At 42.4% G+C, this 16,239-nt stretch overlaps 1 protein-coding gene and 1 long non-coding RNA gene across 2 annotated transcripts in view; both read right to left on the reverse strand.

Annotated features, from left to right (window-relative positions):
- Positions 1 to 1,078: 1,078 nt before the first annotated feature.
- On the reverse strand, positions 1,079 to 7,236 carry LOC127526126 (uncharacterized). The gene is made up of 2 exons (XR_007933746.1): positions 4,044 to 7,236; positions 1,079 to 2,937 (listed from the first exon to the last, which is right to left on the reverse strand). It is a non-coding gene; the product is annotated as an uncharacterized LOC127526126 (long non-coding RNA).
- Positions 7,237 to 7,278: 42 nt separating this feature from the next.
- Positions 7,279 to 16,239, reverse strand: part of minar1 (membrane integral NOTCH2 associated receptor 1) — a 58,714-nt gene continuing 49,753 nt past the window's right edge. Inside the window, exon 4 of the mRNA XM_028823140.2 lies at positions 7,279 to 8,402. Within this exon, the coding sequence (XP_028678973.1) occupies positions 8,205 to 8,402 (198 nt within the window). The 3' untranslated portion in view covers positions 7,279 to 8,204. The remainder of the gene's footprint in view (positions 8,403 to 16,239) is intronic.

Consider the following 16,239-nt stretch of genomic DNA (forward strand, 5'->3'; position numbering starts at 1 on the left):
CCTTCAACATCTGCAATAAGATGCTGCAGATGTTCTATCAGACGGTTGTGGCGAGTGCCCTCTTCTACGCAGTGGTGTGCTGGGGAGGCAGCATAAAGAAGAAGGACGCCTCACGCCTGGACAAACTGGTGAGGAAGGCAGGCTCTATTGTTGGCATGGAGCTGGACAGTCTGACATCTGTAGCAGAACGACGGGCGCTCAACAGGCTCCTATCAATTATGGAAAATCCACTGCATCCACTAAGCAGGATCATCTCCAGACAGAGGAGCAGCTTCAGTGACAGACTGCTGTCACCATCCTGCTCCACTGACAGACTGAGGAGATCGTTCCTCCCCCAAACTATGCGACTCTTCAATTCCACCTGGGGGGATAAACATTAACATTATACAAAGTTATTGTCTGTTTTTACCTGCGTTATTATCAATCTTTAATTTAATATTGTTTTTTTATATCAGTAAGGTGCTGCTGGAGTATGTGAATTTCCCCTTGGGAGTAATAAAGTATCTATCTATCTATCTATCTATCTATCTATCTATCTATCTATCTATCTATCTATCTTGTCAATTTATCTGAATTTTTAATCTTGCCGACTACGCTATCTATCTATCTATCTATCTATCTATCTATCTATCTATCTATCTATCTATCTATCTATCTATCTATCTATCTTGTCAATTTATCTGAATTTTTAATCTTGCCGACTATGCTGTCTATCTATCTATCTATCTATCTATCTATCTATCTATCTATCTATCTATCTGAATCTCTGTGTGGAATCTGAAATGCCCCCCAACGTGTCCATGTTCCTCTCCAGCCAATCCTGTGCACCTCAGACTATCAGGTGACCGGATTCCAGTGGTTGTGCTCCACATCTCCCATCCTTCCCTTGAACTCACTGCTGCCAGGATAGACTGCAGCCCCCCCAACATGACCCTGAAATGGAGAAGACGAGTGCAGACAGACGTGTCAAGCCACCACTTACCTCCTTTCCTCGTGTCAGCGTTTTCTGTAATGAAGGAGTCGGGCGCACGCTTGACCTTTAGAAAAGGTCACAAAGAAATGACCACCCAGATGAACAATCCGTACAGCAAAGGTTTAATAGCCTATTGAAACGCAATGCTTACATAATACATTTGTCATAAATTCAAAATATATTTACAAATTCCTCTATTATGCAACAGATCACAGTTTATTTTATTAAAGGCAGGGTCGCCAAGATTGGATGCAAGGTTTTTGTAAACTTTGGTCGATTCAACAAAAGAAAAAGAAAGAAAGAAAAGGAAAAAAGCCTTTGCTCCCGATGAATGAATAATTAATGGCTCCAGCCAAGGCTGCTCATTTCATCTCCATGTAACGCACCTCTGCGTATTAAAATACTGATGAAGGAAGCGTGTTCGGAATATCGACAATAGCTGGCAGGTTTCATTAAGAACAATCACTCGGATTGCATCGGCTTGTGTGGCTCTGACGGTAGCGGTAGTACTGGGGGAGGGGGGTGGGGGGGTCTCTCTTAATGTGCCGCAGCTGAGATTTGCTGTCACCCATTTTTCATAAGCTTGTCATCGTCCTCGTGTTTTTTTTTTTTTATTTTGGGGACGTTAACAATAACTGTCACCACATGTGCGAAGGGCCAAACGGCGAATTAAGGGGAGCAGGAAAGGCAGAGAAGGCGACTTTGTGACAACCGGGGGCAGTTTTGTCATGGCTTTAAGTGGCACGCGGGCACCTCCCTTTTGAAAACACCACGCCGGTCGGGTCAAAAGAGATTTGTCTGAGAGGCGCCCGCACTTTTTACCGCCGACTGGCATTGGCACGAGTCGCATCCCAGAGAAGTCTGTCAGAATAAAGGAGCCCGGCGGTCAGAGCAGCATCGACATATACGATTCCAGAGACAGACATTATGGGCTTGAGGAACTGGGGTGAAAACGAGTATTTAAGAGAAGAACGTTTAGAAAGCAAACGGCAGCACGTTTGATGTCTGATTGCGGCACTTCATCTTCGGTGTCTGCTATGGTGGAGAATTTCTCAGTAATTGTTATTCACTTAAATTAAAGCGGAGGTCAAGCATTCATAAGAAAACACCTCAGTAGTTGCTGCTGTGCCCCTGCCGTGTTATTCGAGGGGTGGCACGTGTTGGTAGGCACACATCGGGAATGACTCACCCGGCCTTAGAAGTGTCGCTAGCGGGTGCTCACGGTGTACGGTTAAGGACGCGTTTCTTATTATTAGTCCGTAAGCATCGCCATCTATAATGTTACTCGAGTAGGCGTCCGTAGGGTACAGCGGTGTAACTAAGCCCAACTACATCGTTAATTACAGCATAACTTGAGTAATACAGTTAGGGGCACAACTCAAATGACGTGAGATTACTCGGTGGTCTTATTACAGAGTAATAACAGAGCAGCTAAAGCGCAGCTGAGTGTTCAGTGCTCATTGTTCTAATTCCATTGGTATTAATTATCACTGAAGGGTGTAGAAATTCAGTAAGTAACACGCTGACTACACTCGAGCTAAGGCATAATTAGCAGATTAGTACAGCACAACACAAGTGAAGGTGTAGCTAAGCGGACCTCGGCGCTTACCAGCTGAACGACAGTGGAATGTGGCACTACTACTGTACTGGTACTGGGTATAATGAGAGGGCAGCTTGAGTAACTCAATAGGTAAGTAGAGAGCAGTGATTGCCAGCTTAACTACACTCTAACTAGGCATTACTACTGCTAATTAAAGAGTAACATGAGTACTTCTAGAGGTAACTACGCAGCAGTAATAACAGCCCAGTAACCAGGCAAAGGCGGGCATTATCGGGCATCTACAGCACAACTCTACAGTAGTAAAGGAACAGACAGGTGGACTTCTAGTGGGTTTGGCACACTGATAAGCTTGGCTTAGGGCATTAAATGACCTGGCACCAGCACTGGGTACAGGTAAGCAGACCTCTGCAATTGCCAGCTTAGCTACAGTGTAATAGGAACAATTGCTATGTAAGTACAGCAAAATGAGTAACAGTGTGGGTATGTAAATACCAGTGAATGCCATCTTAATTACACTCTAACTAGGCATTGTTACCAGGTAATTAGAGGGCAGCTTGAGTAATTTAATAGGTAAATTGAGGGCAGTTATTACCAGCTTAACTGCACTCTAATTAGGCATTAGTACTGGTAACTAGAGAACGGCTTGAGTAATTTTACAGGTAACTACTCAGCAGTAATAACAGCTTAACTGCATAGTAGCCGGGTATAATTGGGCATCTACAGCACAACTCCAGGAAAGGTACAGGTAGGCAGACATCCACATTTTCCAGCTTAGCTACAGAGTAATGAGGAACAATTTCTATGTAATTACAGCATAACGAGTAATAGTGCGGGTAAGTAAATAGCACTGAATGCCATCTTAACTACACTCTAAATAGGCATTGTTACCAGGTAATGAGAGGGCATCTTGAGTAATTTAATAGATAAGTAGAGGGCAGTGAATGCCAGCTTAAGTACTGTACACTCAAACTAGGCATTAGTACTGGTAATTAGAGAGCAGCTTGAGTAATTCTGTAGGTAACTACTCAGCAGTAATAATAGCCTAACTGCACAGTAGCCGGGTATAATTGGGCATCTACAACACAACTCCAGTACAGGTACAGGTAGGCAAACATCTGCAGACATCCAGCTTAACTTCAGTGTAACGAGGAACAATTTCTATGTAATTACAGCATAACAAGTACTAGTGTGGGTAAGTACAGAACAGTGATTGCCAGGTTAACTTCACTCTAACTAGGCATTGTTACTGAGTAATTAGAGAGTAGCTTGAGTAATTTAATAGCTAACTAAACAGCAGGAGTAACCAAGCTATAGCCAGGCTCAAGTAAAAGTACAGGCAGGGCCGGTGCCACCCTTAACGTGAATTAGGCATTCACCTAGGGCACAGCTACATGGGGTGGGGGGACCCAGCCGCACGGGTCAGCTACCAAACAGTCAGTTAGTGCACTAATAACCTTGGCTTAAGGCGTAAAATGACCTAGCACCAGCACTGGGTACAGGTAAGTAGACATCTGCAGTTACCAACTTAACTTCAGTGCAATGAGGAACAATTGCTACATAATTACAGAATAACGAATAACGGTGCAGGTAAGTAGACAGCAATGATTACCAGCTTAATTTCACTCTAACTGGGTATTGTTACTCGGTAATTAAAGAGGCAGTCATTTTCCAACCTGCTTAGTCCTGAACAGGGTCGTGGGTGCCAGGGCCTATCTCAGCTAGCATAGTGTTGCCCTGGACAGGGCATCAGTCCATCGCAGGGGGAACACACACACACAGACACACACAAAAACCCAACCACACATGAGGGACAATTTAGGATTACCAATTCACCTAACCTGCATGTCTTTGGACTGTGGGAGTAGACCCATGCAGGCACAATGAGAACCTGAGACCTGAACCCTGGGCTCCACTGCACCACCGTGCCACCAATTAGAGAGTAGCTTGAGTAATTCTGTAGGAAACTACGTGGCAGTAATAGCCTAACTGCACAGTAGTCAGGCAAAATCGGGCAATGGCAGGCACAACTCAAGTAAAGGTAGAGGTAAGCTGACCCCCACAATTACCAGCTCAACAACTGCATAAATAGGCATAATTACTGTGTAATTACAGCATCACGAGTAAGAGTGTAGGTAAGCAGATAGCAGTAATTACTAGTTGAGCTATACTGTAACTTAGCATTATTATTGAGTAGTTAAGTTGTAACTCAACTACAGGGAAAGGACAGCAGCCTAGCCACTGAGTAACACGGCCCAGCCAGGCATAAATAGCAATCACCAGTGTTACAGCAGTGTAATTAGGCATAATTACTATGTAATTACAGCATAACAAGTAACGGTGTAGGTAATTACTAGGTGAACTAGACTGTCACTAGGGTACTCAGAGTGTAACTCGAGAAATGAAAATAAACAACAGTCATGACAGCCCGTCCTAATTATTGAGTAATCACACTGTCACTTGAGCAAATAATAATAATAATGCATTTTATTTATATAGTGCCTTTCCATCAATAGGCAGACATTGGTAATTAGCAGCTTAACTGTAACCAGCTATGTGTTACTGGGTAAGTGCAATGTCACTCAAAGAAAGGTGTAGGTAGGTAGACAGAAGGAATTACCATGTTACTTCTGGTGTACAGAGGTTTTATTACAGTGTTATTACAGTACGACAAGTAGCCAAGTAGGGAAGTAGATGGCAGTAATTGCCAGAGAAATCACAGTATAAGTGTAACTACCGAGGAAAAAATAAATGGGGCAGAAGGGCAGGTGTCAGGGAGTGCTGCAGTGCAACTTGGCTTTATTACTATGTAATTACAGTATAACAAGTAAAAGTGTCGGTAGGATGATAATAACAATTACTAGGTTGTTTGTTCTTTATACAATTTCTTGTATTAGGAATGTGTTAGTTTTCACATAGCCCTTGGGCTAAGGGCACAGGGTCAGCCAATCACAGGTTAAGGGTCTTGCTCAAGGGCCCAACAGAGTAGGATCTCCTTTGACAGTAACAGGGATTTGAACCGGCAGCCCTCTGGATAACAGCGCAGATGCTTAGCCTCAGAGCCCCCACTGCGCCCTTAATTGATCTACACCCTAACTAGGCATTATTAATGAATAATTAAAGTGTTACTCAACTTACGCTGTAGCTAACTACAAAGAAAGGAGAGCAGCCTAACTACCCAGTAACACAGCCCAGCAAAGACAACATGGGGTAATTACAGTCAGTCAGTCAGTCAGTCATTATCCAACCCGCTACATCCTAATACAGGGTCACGAGGGTCTGCTGGAGCCAATCCCAGCCAACACAGGGCGCAAGGCAGGAACAAATCCCTGAGCAGGGTGCCAGCCCACCACAGGGGGTAATTACAGCGTAACTCAATTAAAGGTAAAGATAAGGAGACAACAGCAAATCAGCAGCTTATCAGCAGAGTAATTAGGCAAAGTTACTTTGTAATTACAGTATAACGTGTAACAGTGTAGGTAAGTAGCTAATAATAATGACTAGCTGAACTACACGCTAAGTAGGCATTATTATTGGGTAGTTCGAGTGTGGTAGTAATTACCTGCTTAATAACAGTGTGACAAGGCATCATTACTATGTAATTACAGCATAACGAGTAACGGTAGGAGATTACAGTAATTACCAGCTTAGTTACACCGCCACGAGGCATTCTTATTGGCTAATTCGAGTGTAACTCGAGTAACACTACAGGTCAGTAGACAGCAGCATCGATTAGCTTAACTACAGCGCAGCTCAGTAAGGACCTGCAGAGGTGGCGCAAACTTGTTCTCGACCACACAAAGTCTGCCACTTCATGAGGATGAAGATGAAGATGATGGTGGTGTCAAAAAGTAGACACAAGCCTAACTGTACAGAGCCCTTCATGCAGCTCACGGGCTCCGTGAGGCGACACGCTATTGGCTGTCACAAAAAGGGGCGGGCACAACTGGGTTGGACAATCAGCCTGGACAGACATCATCAGTCATTTAAATTAACATGAATCAGCGATGACATAGAAGTCGGGTCATGTGACATCAGTTTTTAAGCGGGTACCAGTGTCTGCTTGTCTAACTACACGGTAACTAGGTATTATTATGGGGTAATGACGCTGTAATTAAGCGCACGACAGTGGTAAGAGCCTAACTACACGGTAGCTAGTCCTAATTACTTATTAATGACAATGTCACTCGAGTAAAGGTATCAGTAGGTAGACATTGGTACCAACTTGAATGTGCCGTAAATAGAAGTTTTTTACCGGGTAAGTACCACGTACATGTAGTGTAACTTGAGTAGAGATGTAAGCAGGTCTTCTTTTCCTTCCTCCTAGATTTATCCTACGTTTGTGCAACGATACAGGTCAATCGCCATTTGTTTCGATCGAGAGGATCCTCAGAAGGCGACATCAACTTGCCGCCTGTCCTCCTTGATTTGGTCAAGTCTTCCATGAGGCCGTTTGCCACGCAGGCCTAATCATAGGGTTGTCTTGGCCCCTGAGATGTCATCACTTTGGACTACGTGACCATACCATTGAAGTCGGGCTCCACGCACCTTCTCAACGATCGGCGCTATGCCTGTGATCTTTGTTCCTGACATGGTCGACCTGGGTGAGGCCAAGGATCCACATCTCCATCACAAGGAGGTGGTGGCTGGCCAGCACCAGTTGAACGATTGATTAGTAGATCTTCGACTTTTGAGGTATTTCGGGATCTTGCGGTCACATAGTACTCCCCCGACTTGACGCCATTTCACGCAGGCCGCGTTCAGGTGGGAATCGTCAGAAACCGGATAAAGGATGGATGGAGTGAAGGCTTTAGGAAACGGTTTTGTAAAGAGGGAGTCTTTTGCAAAAGGTGGGAGAAGTAAGGGGTCATTATGACGTGATGAGCTATGGGCAGACATGTTTAAGGCACACCCACGAGAAATAAATTCTAATCGCCCCCTCTACCCCACCCTACCGCTACAGCCCTTGAGCGCGGAGTTAAGAGGACGAGAACGAGACGCAGGCCAACGTTTGGTTACATTCCACTTAGCTGGCTGCATGGATGTGAAGGTGCGGCTCATAGAGCTTTTCTACGTCAGAATGTGAGAAGAGTTTGATGAGAAGACACCAACATGGCTCATCAGTCCAAGCCCACCTAACGTGCGCAGACCCCAGAGCCCCAAAATGTGGATTTGTCTGTTTAGTTTGCCCGGTCCATGAATTTACAGACGAACAAATCAACAAAACATTGTTCGCCTGTCTAAGATGCGATTTCACGATATTTTTTGTTAAGTTTGGCTTTGTCCCTCTCGGTTTTCTCATTGTTTTTGATGATTAGTCGATTTGCGTTTGTCACGTAGCGTTGCACCAGAGTAATAACAGACATCCTTTAAGGAAATACAAAACATCGAATTGAGTGATACAAAAATATAAATGTAAAAACACGGTTCCTGAAATACATTCCCCAAATGTAAAAGAGACCCCCAAATCCATACATTCTTTGTGAGGCTTTTCGTGGTTTACAAAAATCTTGACACGCTTCTCTTGTCAACCCAATTTTCTTTACAATTTAAAGATGCAGACGTTACGCTTCGGACTACAGTTCAGTTGTATATAATACAACATGGTGGTGGTGGGGGGGGTAGGTTTAAGTGGAGGGTGGGGGGGTAGGAGGGGGGGGGGGGTCTCGCATTTTATGATTTCATAGTGCAAATCGGGACGACGATAACCAGGATGACTGTACAGGCAGCTGCGGCAATCAGGGCAGCGATTTTGCAAACCTTCGCTCTGCGGAATTCGGCTTCCTTCCGCTTGAGTAGAGAATCGTATCCCGGTGTGTAAATGTCCTCCATCCAATATTCCAGATTGTTTGGATTGAGTGATTCTTGAGTCTGTGGTAAAAAATAAGAAAAAAAAAAGGTTTAATTAGCCATGAAAGATGATGTCAAAAATGAAACAATGTTAGACGAAGCATTAATCATCATTTTAATCCCAGAAAATGATTACCTTCTGGCCCGTCTTTACCTGTCAGATGTGGCCTTTACAGCATGTTCATGTGATCCTGGCTAGGGTGCAATGAATCAAAGAAGCCCAGGGTCAGGACTGCAGTCCAGGACCACCCTGTTATGGCTTAGCCAGACTTGTAGCTTTTAGTATTTATTTATTTAATGGTGTTGTTATTTATCAAATCCACCTTGATAAAAACATAAGTGTCTTTATGTCTGTCCAGTTGTTATGTCTCTATTATTCCAACAGTTGGCTCATCACAAACATTCATAGTAATAAAACACACTGCATTTGACATTCTAACAGATGGCGCATCAAAACAATAATACTGATTTTTACAAATCCCATGTCAAATGACATACAGTGGTGTGAAAAACTATTTGCCCCCTTCCTGATTTCTTATTCTTTTGCATGTTTGTCACACAAAATGTTTCTGATCATCAAACACATTTAACCATTAGTCAAATATAACACAAGTAAACACAAAATGCAGTTTGTAAATGGTGGTTTTTATTATTTAGGAAGAAAAAAAAATCCAAACCTACATGGCCCTGTGTGAAAAAGTAATTGCCCCCTTGTTAAAAAATAACCTAACTGTGGTGTATCACACCTGAGTTCAATTTCCGTAGCCACCCCCAGGCCTGATTACTGCCACACCTGTTTCAATCAAGAAATCACTTAAATAGGAGCTGCCTGACACAGAGAAGTAGACCAAAAGCACCTCAAAAGCTAGACATCATGCCAAGATCTAAAGAAATTCAGGAACAAATGAGAACAGATGTAATTGACATCTATCAGTCTGGTAAAGGTTATAAAGCCATTTGTAAAGCTCTGGGACTCCAGCGAACCACAGTGAGAGCCATTATCCACAAATGGCAAAAACATGGAACAGTGGTGAACCTTCCCAGGAGTGGCCGGCCGACCAAAATTACCCCAAGAGCGCAGAGACGACTCATCCGAGAGGTCACAAAAGACCCCAGGACAACGTCTAAGGAACTGCAGGCCTCACTTGCCTCAATTAAGGTCAGTGTTCACGACTCCACCATAAGAAAGAGACTGGGCAAAAACGGCCTGCATGGCAGATTTCCAAGACGCAAACCACTGTTAAGCAAAAAGAACATTAGGGCTCGTCTCAATTTTGCTAAGAAACATCTCAATGATTGCCAAGACTTTTGGAAAAATACCTTGTGGACTGATGAGGCAAAAGTTGAACTTTTTGGAAGGCAAATGTCCCGTTACATCTGGCGTAAAAGGAACACAGCATTTCAGAAAAAGAACATCATACCAACAGTAAAATATGGTGGTGGTAGTGTGATGGTCTGGGGTTGTTTTGCTGCTTCAGGACCTGGAAGGCTTGCTGTGATAGATGGAACCATGAATTCTACTGTCTACCAAAAAATCCTGAAGGAGAATGTCCGGCCATCTGTTCGTCAACTCAAGCTGAAGCGATCTTGGGTGCTGCAACAGGACAATGACCCAAAACACACCAGCAAATCCACCTCTGAATGGCTGAAGAAAAACAAAATGAAGACTTTGGAGTGGCCTAGTCAAAGTCCTGACCTGAATCCAATTGAGATGCTATGGCATGACCTTAAAAAGGCGGTTCATGCTAGAAAACCCTCAAATAAAGCTGAATTACAACAATTTTGCAAAGATGAGTGGGCCAAAATTCCTCCAGAGCGCTGTAAAAGACTCATTGCAAGTTATCGCAAACGCTTGATTGCAGTTATTGCTGCTAAGGGTGGCCCAACCAGTTATTAGGTTCAGGGGGCAATTACTTTTTCACACAGGGCCATGTAGGTTTGGATTTTTTTTTCTCCCTAAATAATAAAAACCACCATTTACAAACTGCATTTTGTGTTTACTTGTGTTATATTTGACTAATGGTTAAATGTGTTTGATGATCAGAAACATTTTGTGTGACAAACATGCAAAAGAATAAGAAATCAGGAAGGGGGCAAATAGTTTTTCACACCACTGTATAACAAATACACGTGCATTGCATTTGTCTTTCCAACATGCAGTGCATCACATGTAGCAAGAAAATGCATTCCATGTGTCATTCCAACAGATGGTGCTTCTCAAACATTAACACTGCTTTAACAAATGCCATGCCAGATGGCATATAACAGAGACATGTGCATTGCATTTGTCATTCCAACAGATGGTGCATCACAAACATTTCTAGTAATGGATTTTTTGACTAGAAATGTTTGTGATGAGCCATCTGTTGGAATGACGACTGGAATGCATTTTATTACTACCTGCATCACAAAATACATTCCATTAGGTGCTACTCTGAAAACATTAATATGGAGGTCTACATTGATTATTTAGATTTCAACCTATCTTAGATGGGTAGTACAGCTAGTAGTGTAATATTGTAATTTGGTAATATAACAGATGGTACAACACAGACATTTCTAGTAATGCATTTTATTACTATAAATATTTGTGATGCTCCATCTGTTGGAATGACAAATGCAATGCATTTTGACACTACATGTATTACAAAGTACATTTCATTATATGCTACGCTGCAAACGTTAATACTGAGGTCTACATTGATTAGTTAGATTTCAATCCATCTTTGATGGGTAGCAAAGCTAGTATTGTAATATTGTAATTTGTCATTCCAACAGATGGTGCACCCTAAATATTTCTAATAATGTATTTAATTACTACAAATGTTTATGATGACACTTCTGTTGGAATGAAAAATGCAATGCATTGTAGCACTACATGCATTACAAAATAAATTCCATTACATGGTGCACTCCAAACATTAATGCTGAGGTCTATGCTGATTATTTAGATTTCAATCTGTCTTAGATGGGTAGCACAGCTAGTATTGTTATATTGTAATTTGTCTTTCCAACAGATGGTGCATCTCCAACATTTCCAGCAATGCATTTTTGACTAGGAACATCTGTGATGCTACATCTGTTGGAATGACAAATATAATGCATTTTGTCACTCCATGTATTACAAAGTCCATGTCATTAGATGCAATGCTGCAAACCGTTAATACTGAGGTCTACATTGATTAGTTAGATTTCAATCCATCTTAGATGGGTAGCACATCTAGTATTGTAATATTGTAATTTGTCATTCCAAGAGATGGTGCATTACAGACATTTCTAATAATGAACATTTCTAATTATGCATTTCATTACTACAAATGTTTATGATGCACCATCTGTTGAAATGAAAAATGCAATGCATTTTAGCACTACATGCAATACAATATACATTCCATTAAATGCACTGCAAATGTTAATGCTGAAGTCTGTGTTGATTATTTAGATTTCAACCTGTATTAGAATGATAGCACAGATAGTATTGTGATATAATTTGTCATTCCAACAGATGGTGCATCCAAAATATTTCTAGTAATGCATTTTATTACTACAAATGTCTGTGATGCACCATCTGTTGAAATGGCAGTTGAAAGGTGAAATAGTGTGGTGGAATGTATTCTCCTCACATTTTGTGCCCATTAATACCAATCAATCATTGCTTGAATGCATTGGCCTATTTGAGCGTCATTGTTGTCCATGTGCATCTCTTCATGGACACAATTTACCCAACTTCTAATGGCTGCTACTATCATGACAATGCACCATATCACAAAGCAAACTGGTCTCATGAACATGACAATGAGTTCAGTGTTGTTAAGCGGCTTTCCCAGTCACCGGATCTGAATCCAATAGATGGATCTTTTGGGATTTGGTGCAGCGGCTTAGTCACAACATGAATGTGCAGTTAATCGCGTGGTGTAATCACGCCAACATGGAGCAGAATCTGAAAGGCATACGTCCAACACCTTGTGGAATCCACGTCAGGAAGAATGAAGGATGTCTGGAGTGCAAAAAGAGACCCCAATCAGTATCAGTGTAGTGGTCCTATGAATTTGTTCAGTGAGTGTATCCTACATATTTGGATATTCTTAGCTTAATAAAATGCCATTTTCTTCTGAGTAAATAACCCCTTTTTGTTTAGTCTGCAGCAATGTATCGATTATTCTAAGGCAACAGCCTCTGCTCACCCATTTATCGCTTGTTTCACTTTGTCAGATTTTGCAGTGTGCAGCAATTCTTTTGTTTTGCTGAAGGCAAAGCAGGTCAGCAATTTGTGCCGCCGACTGCCAGAGAAAATACATTTTATTGGTGGTGCAAAGAGACTCGGACTCTCAACTGGCCTTATAATTCCGGAAGGCTGCTTCTAAATGAGGGCATAAATCACAGCGGGAAGCTGAGTTCTGTTCTGATACTCATATGTCATCTGCTGAACAGCACAAGCAAAATCAGCCATTGCTGGGTCTGCATACAGAGAGCACAGCCACCGCAGCATCTCGTCTACAGACGGCTCTGTGGTGACACCCGTGTGTAAGGGGTGACAGATCTGGAGGTGATGGTCACCTTAAGAGGCCGAAGGTCCACCTCACACTTGCAGACCCATGGGCTTTTTGTTCATTTTTACCATTATTTATGTTAAAATTGTTAGTTATTTTTTTGTCTATGTATTCTATGTCAACATTATCTATTTATTATTTAATTTTAATGTGTGTAATCCTCCTCTGTCCCTTGTATATTATCAGTGAACCCACAAGAGGAAGGGCCACCAATACATCACTGCTCAGGACCCAGCACCATAAAAGGGGGTTGGGAAGTGGAGCCCCTTGTAGTTTATTGAATGCACTTTGATGTTCCTTTGGCGTCCCCTGCGGTTCATTGAATGCTCTTTGATGCTCCTTTAGAGTTCCTTGTGGTTCATTGAATGCTCCTTGATGTTCCTTTGGAGTCCCTTGTGGTTCACTGATTGCACTTTGGTATTTCTTTGAAGTCCCTTGTGGATCATTGAATGCACTTCGGTGTGGCTTAGGCATCTCCTGCGGTTCATTGAATGCTCTTTGAGGTTCCCTAAGAGTTCCTTGTGGTTCACTGAATGCACTTTGGTGTACCTTTGGCGTCCCCAGCGGTTCATTGAATGCTCTTTGATGTTCCTTTAGAGTCCCCTGTGGTTTATTGAATACACATTGGTGTTTCATTGCATTGACATCCCCTGTGGTTCACTGAATGCTCTTTGATGTTCCTTTGTCATCCCCTGCGGTTCATTGAATGCTCTTTGATGTTCCTTTAGAGTCCCCTGTGGTTCATTGAATGCACTTTGGTGTTCCTTTTGGAGTCCCTTGTGGTTCACTGATTGTGCTTTGGTGTTCCTTTAAAGTCACCTGTGGTTCATTGAATGCACATTGGTGTTCCACTGACGTCCCCTGCGGTTCATTGAATGCTCTTTGATGTTCCTTTAGAGCCCCCTGTGGTTCATTGAATTCACTTTGGTGTTTTTTTGAAGTCCCTTTTGATTCATTGAATGCACATTGGTATTTCTTTGAAGTCCCTTGTGGATCATTGAATGCACTTCTGTGTGGCTTAGGCATCTCCTGCGGTTCATTGAATGCTCTTTGAGGTTCCCTAAGAGTTCCTTGTGGTTCACTGAATGCACTTTGGTGTACCTTTGGCGTCCCCAGCGGTTCATTGAATGCTCTTTGATGTTCCTTTAGAGTCCCCTGTGGTTTATTGAATGCACATTGGTGTTTCATTGCATTGACATCCCCTGTGGTTCACTGAATGCTCTTTGATGTTCCTTTGTCGTCCCCTGCGGTTCATTGAATGCTCTTTGATGTTCCTTTAGAGTCCCCTGTGGTTCATTGAATGCACTTTGGTGTTCCTTTTGGAGTCCCTTGTGGTTCACTGATTGTGCTTTGGTGTTCCTTTAGAGTCACCTGTGGTTCATTGAATGCACATTGGTGTTCCACTGACGTCCCCTGCGGTTCATTGAATGCTCTTTGATGTTCCTTTAGAGCCCCCTGTGGTTCATTGAATTCACTTTGGTGTTTTTTTGAAGTCCCTTTTGGTTTATTGAATGCACATTGGTGTTCCATTGACGTCCCCTGTGGTTCACTGAATGCTCTTTGATGTTCCTTTAGAGTCCCCTGTGGTTTATTGAATGCACATTGGTGTTCCATTGACGTCCCCTGTGGTTCACTGAATGCTCTGTGATGTTCCTTTAGAGTCCCCTGTGGTTTATTGAATGCACATTGGTGTTCCTTTTGGAGTCCCTTGTGGTTCATTGAATGCTCTTTGATGTTCCTTTAGAGTCCCCTGTGGTTCTATTGAATGCACTTTGGTGTTCCTTTTGGAGTTCCTTGTGGTTCACTGATTGCGCTTTGGTGTTCCTTTAGAGTCACCTGTGGTTCTTTGAATGCACATTGGTGTTTCTTTGGTGTCCCCTGCGGTTCATTGAATGCTCTTTGATTTTCCTTTAGAGTCCCCTGTGGTCCATTTAATGCACATTGGTGTTCCATTGATGTCCCCTGTGGTTCACTGAATGCTCTTTGATGTTCCTTTAGAGCCCCCTGTGGTTCATTGAATTCGCTTTGGTGTTTTTTTGAAGTCCCTTTTGGTTCATTGAATGCACATTGGTGTTCCATTGACGTCCCCTGCGGTTCATTGAATGCTCTTTGATGTTCCTTTAGAGTCCCCTGTGGTTCATTGAATTCACTTTGGTGTTTTTTGGAAGTCCCTTGTGGTTCATTGAATGCACTTAGGTGGAGTGTTGGTGTCTTTGTAAGAACTGCTGTTGTCCTTGGATTCTCTGGACAGGCTGATAAGGATTATTATTTATATTTGGGAAGCTTCTCACCACTTTGACTTCTTTCCAAGGATTTTGATTTTGTATTTTGCCTTAGGACTTATGTGTTTTCTGTTTTCCTTTTTTCTCCTTTTTTACTCTTTTGAGCATTTTGTTATGTTTTCTGATTTTTGCAAATAAACCTCATTTTACAAAGATGTTTTGTGGTCTCTCTCTCTATAAGCCAGGGGTTTGCAGTAATCCCCTTCTTTGTGTGGCCATTTTGGTTATATTTTGGGACTTTACATATACAGAGTATTCAGGAAGTAGTCAGTTTACTTTTTTTCGTATTTTGTTGTGTTGTAGGCTTGTGCTAAAATCATTTCCCTCATCAAGCAACACTCAACACCCCAAAATGACAAAGTGAAAGCAGGAATTTATAAAGTTTATGTTATGTTGACTCAAGTATTCCGACCTTTTGCTCGGTACTTTGTTGAAGTGCCTAAGGCAGCCATTCCAGTCTGGAATCTTCTTGGGTTTGACACAACAAGCTTCATACACTTGGATTTGGGGAATTTTCTACCATTCTTCTCTGCAGATCAAGTCAAGCTCTGTCAGGATGGAGGGACACCGTCGGTGGGTGCCTATTTTTAGAGTCTCTCCAGAGATGTTGCATTGGGTTCAGGTGCCTGGCAACTCGAGAATATTCTATGAGTTGTCCCCAAGCCTCTCCTGTGCTGTCTTTGCTTTGCTTTGTTCTATTGGACATTGAACCTTTGACCCAGTCTGAAGTTCAGAGTAATGCGAAGGAGGTTTTCATTAAGGGCATCTCTGTATTTTGCTCCATTCAGCTTTTTCTCAACCTTGTCTAGTGTCCCAGTCCTTTATGCTGGAAAACAATCCCATAAAAAGATGCTGTCACCTTGCACTGGACAGGTCATGAGCAGTTCCTGGTTTCCTCCAGACATGACGTTTAAAGCCAGGCTGTCCCATTGTGGTTTTATCATCTCATTTCTCATGGTCTGAAAGTTCTTTAGGTGACATGGGCCTTCATGAGCCATCTGGCCAACTCTTCCAAAAATCCCAGAT

This window comes from Erpetoichthys calabaricus, chromosome 17, assembly GCF_900747795.2.
Source record: "Erpetoichthys calabaricus chromosome 17, fErpCal1.3, whole genome shotgun sequence".
Lineage (NCBI taxonomy): Eukaryota > Metazoa > Chordata > Cladistia > Polypteriformes > Polypteridae > Erpetoichthys > Erpetoichthys calabaricus.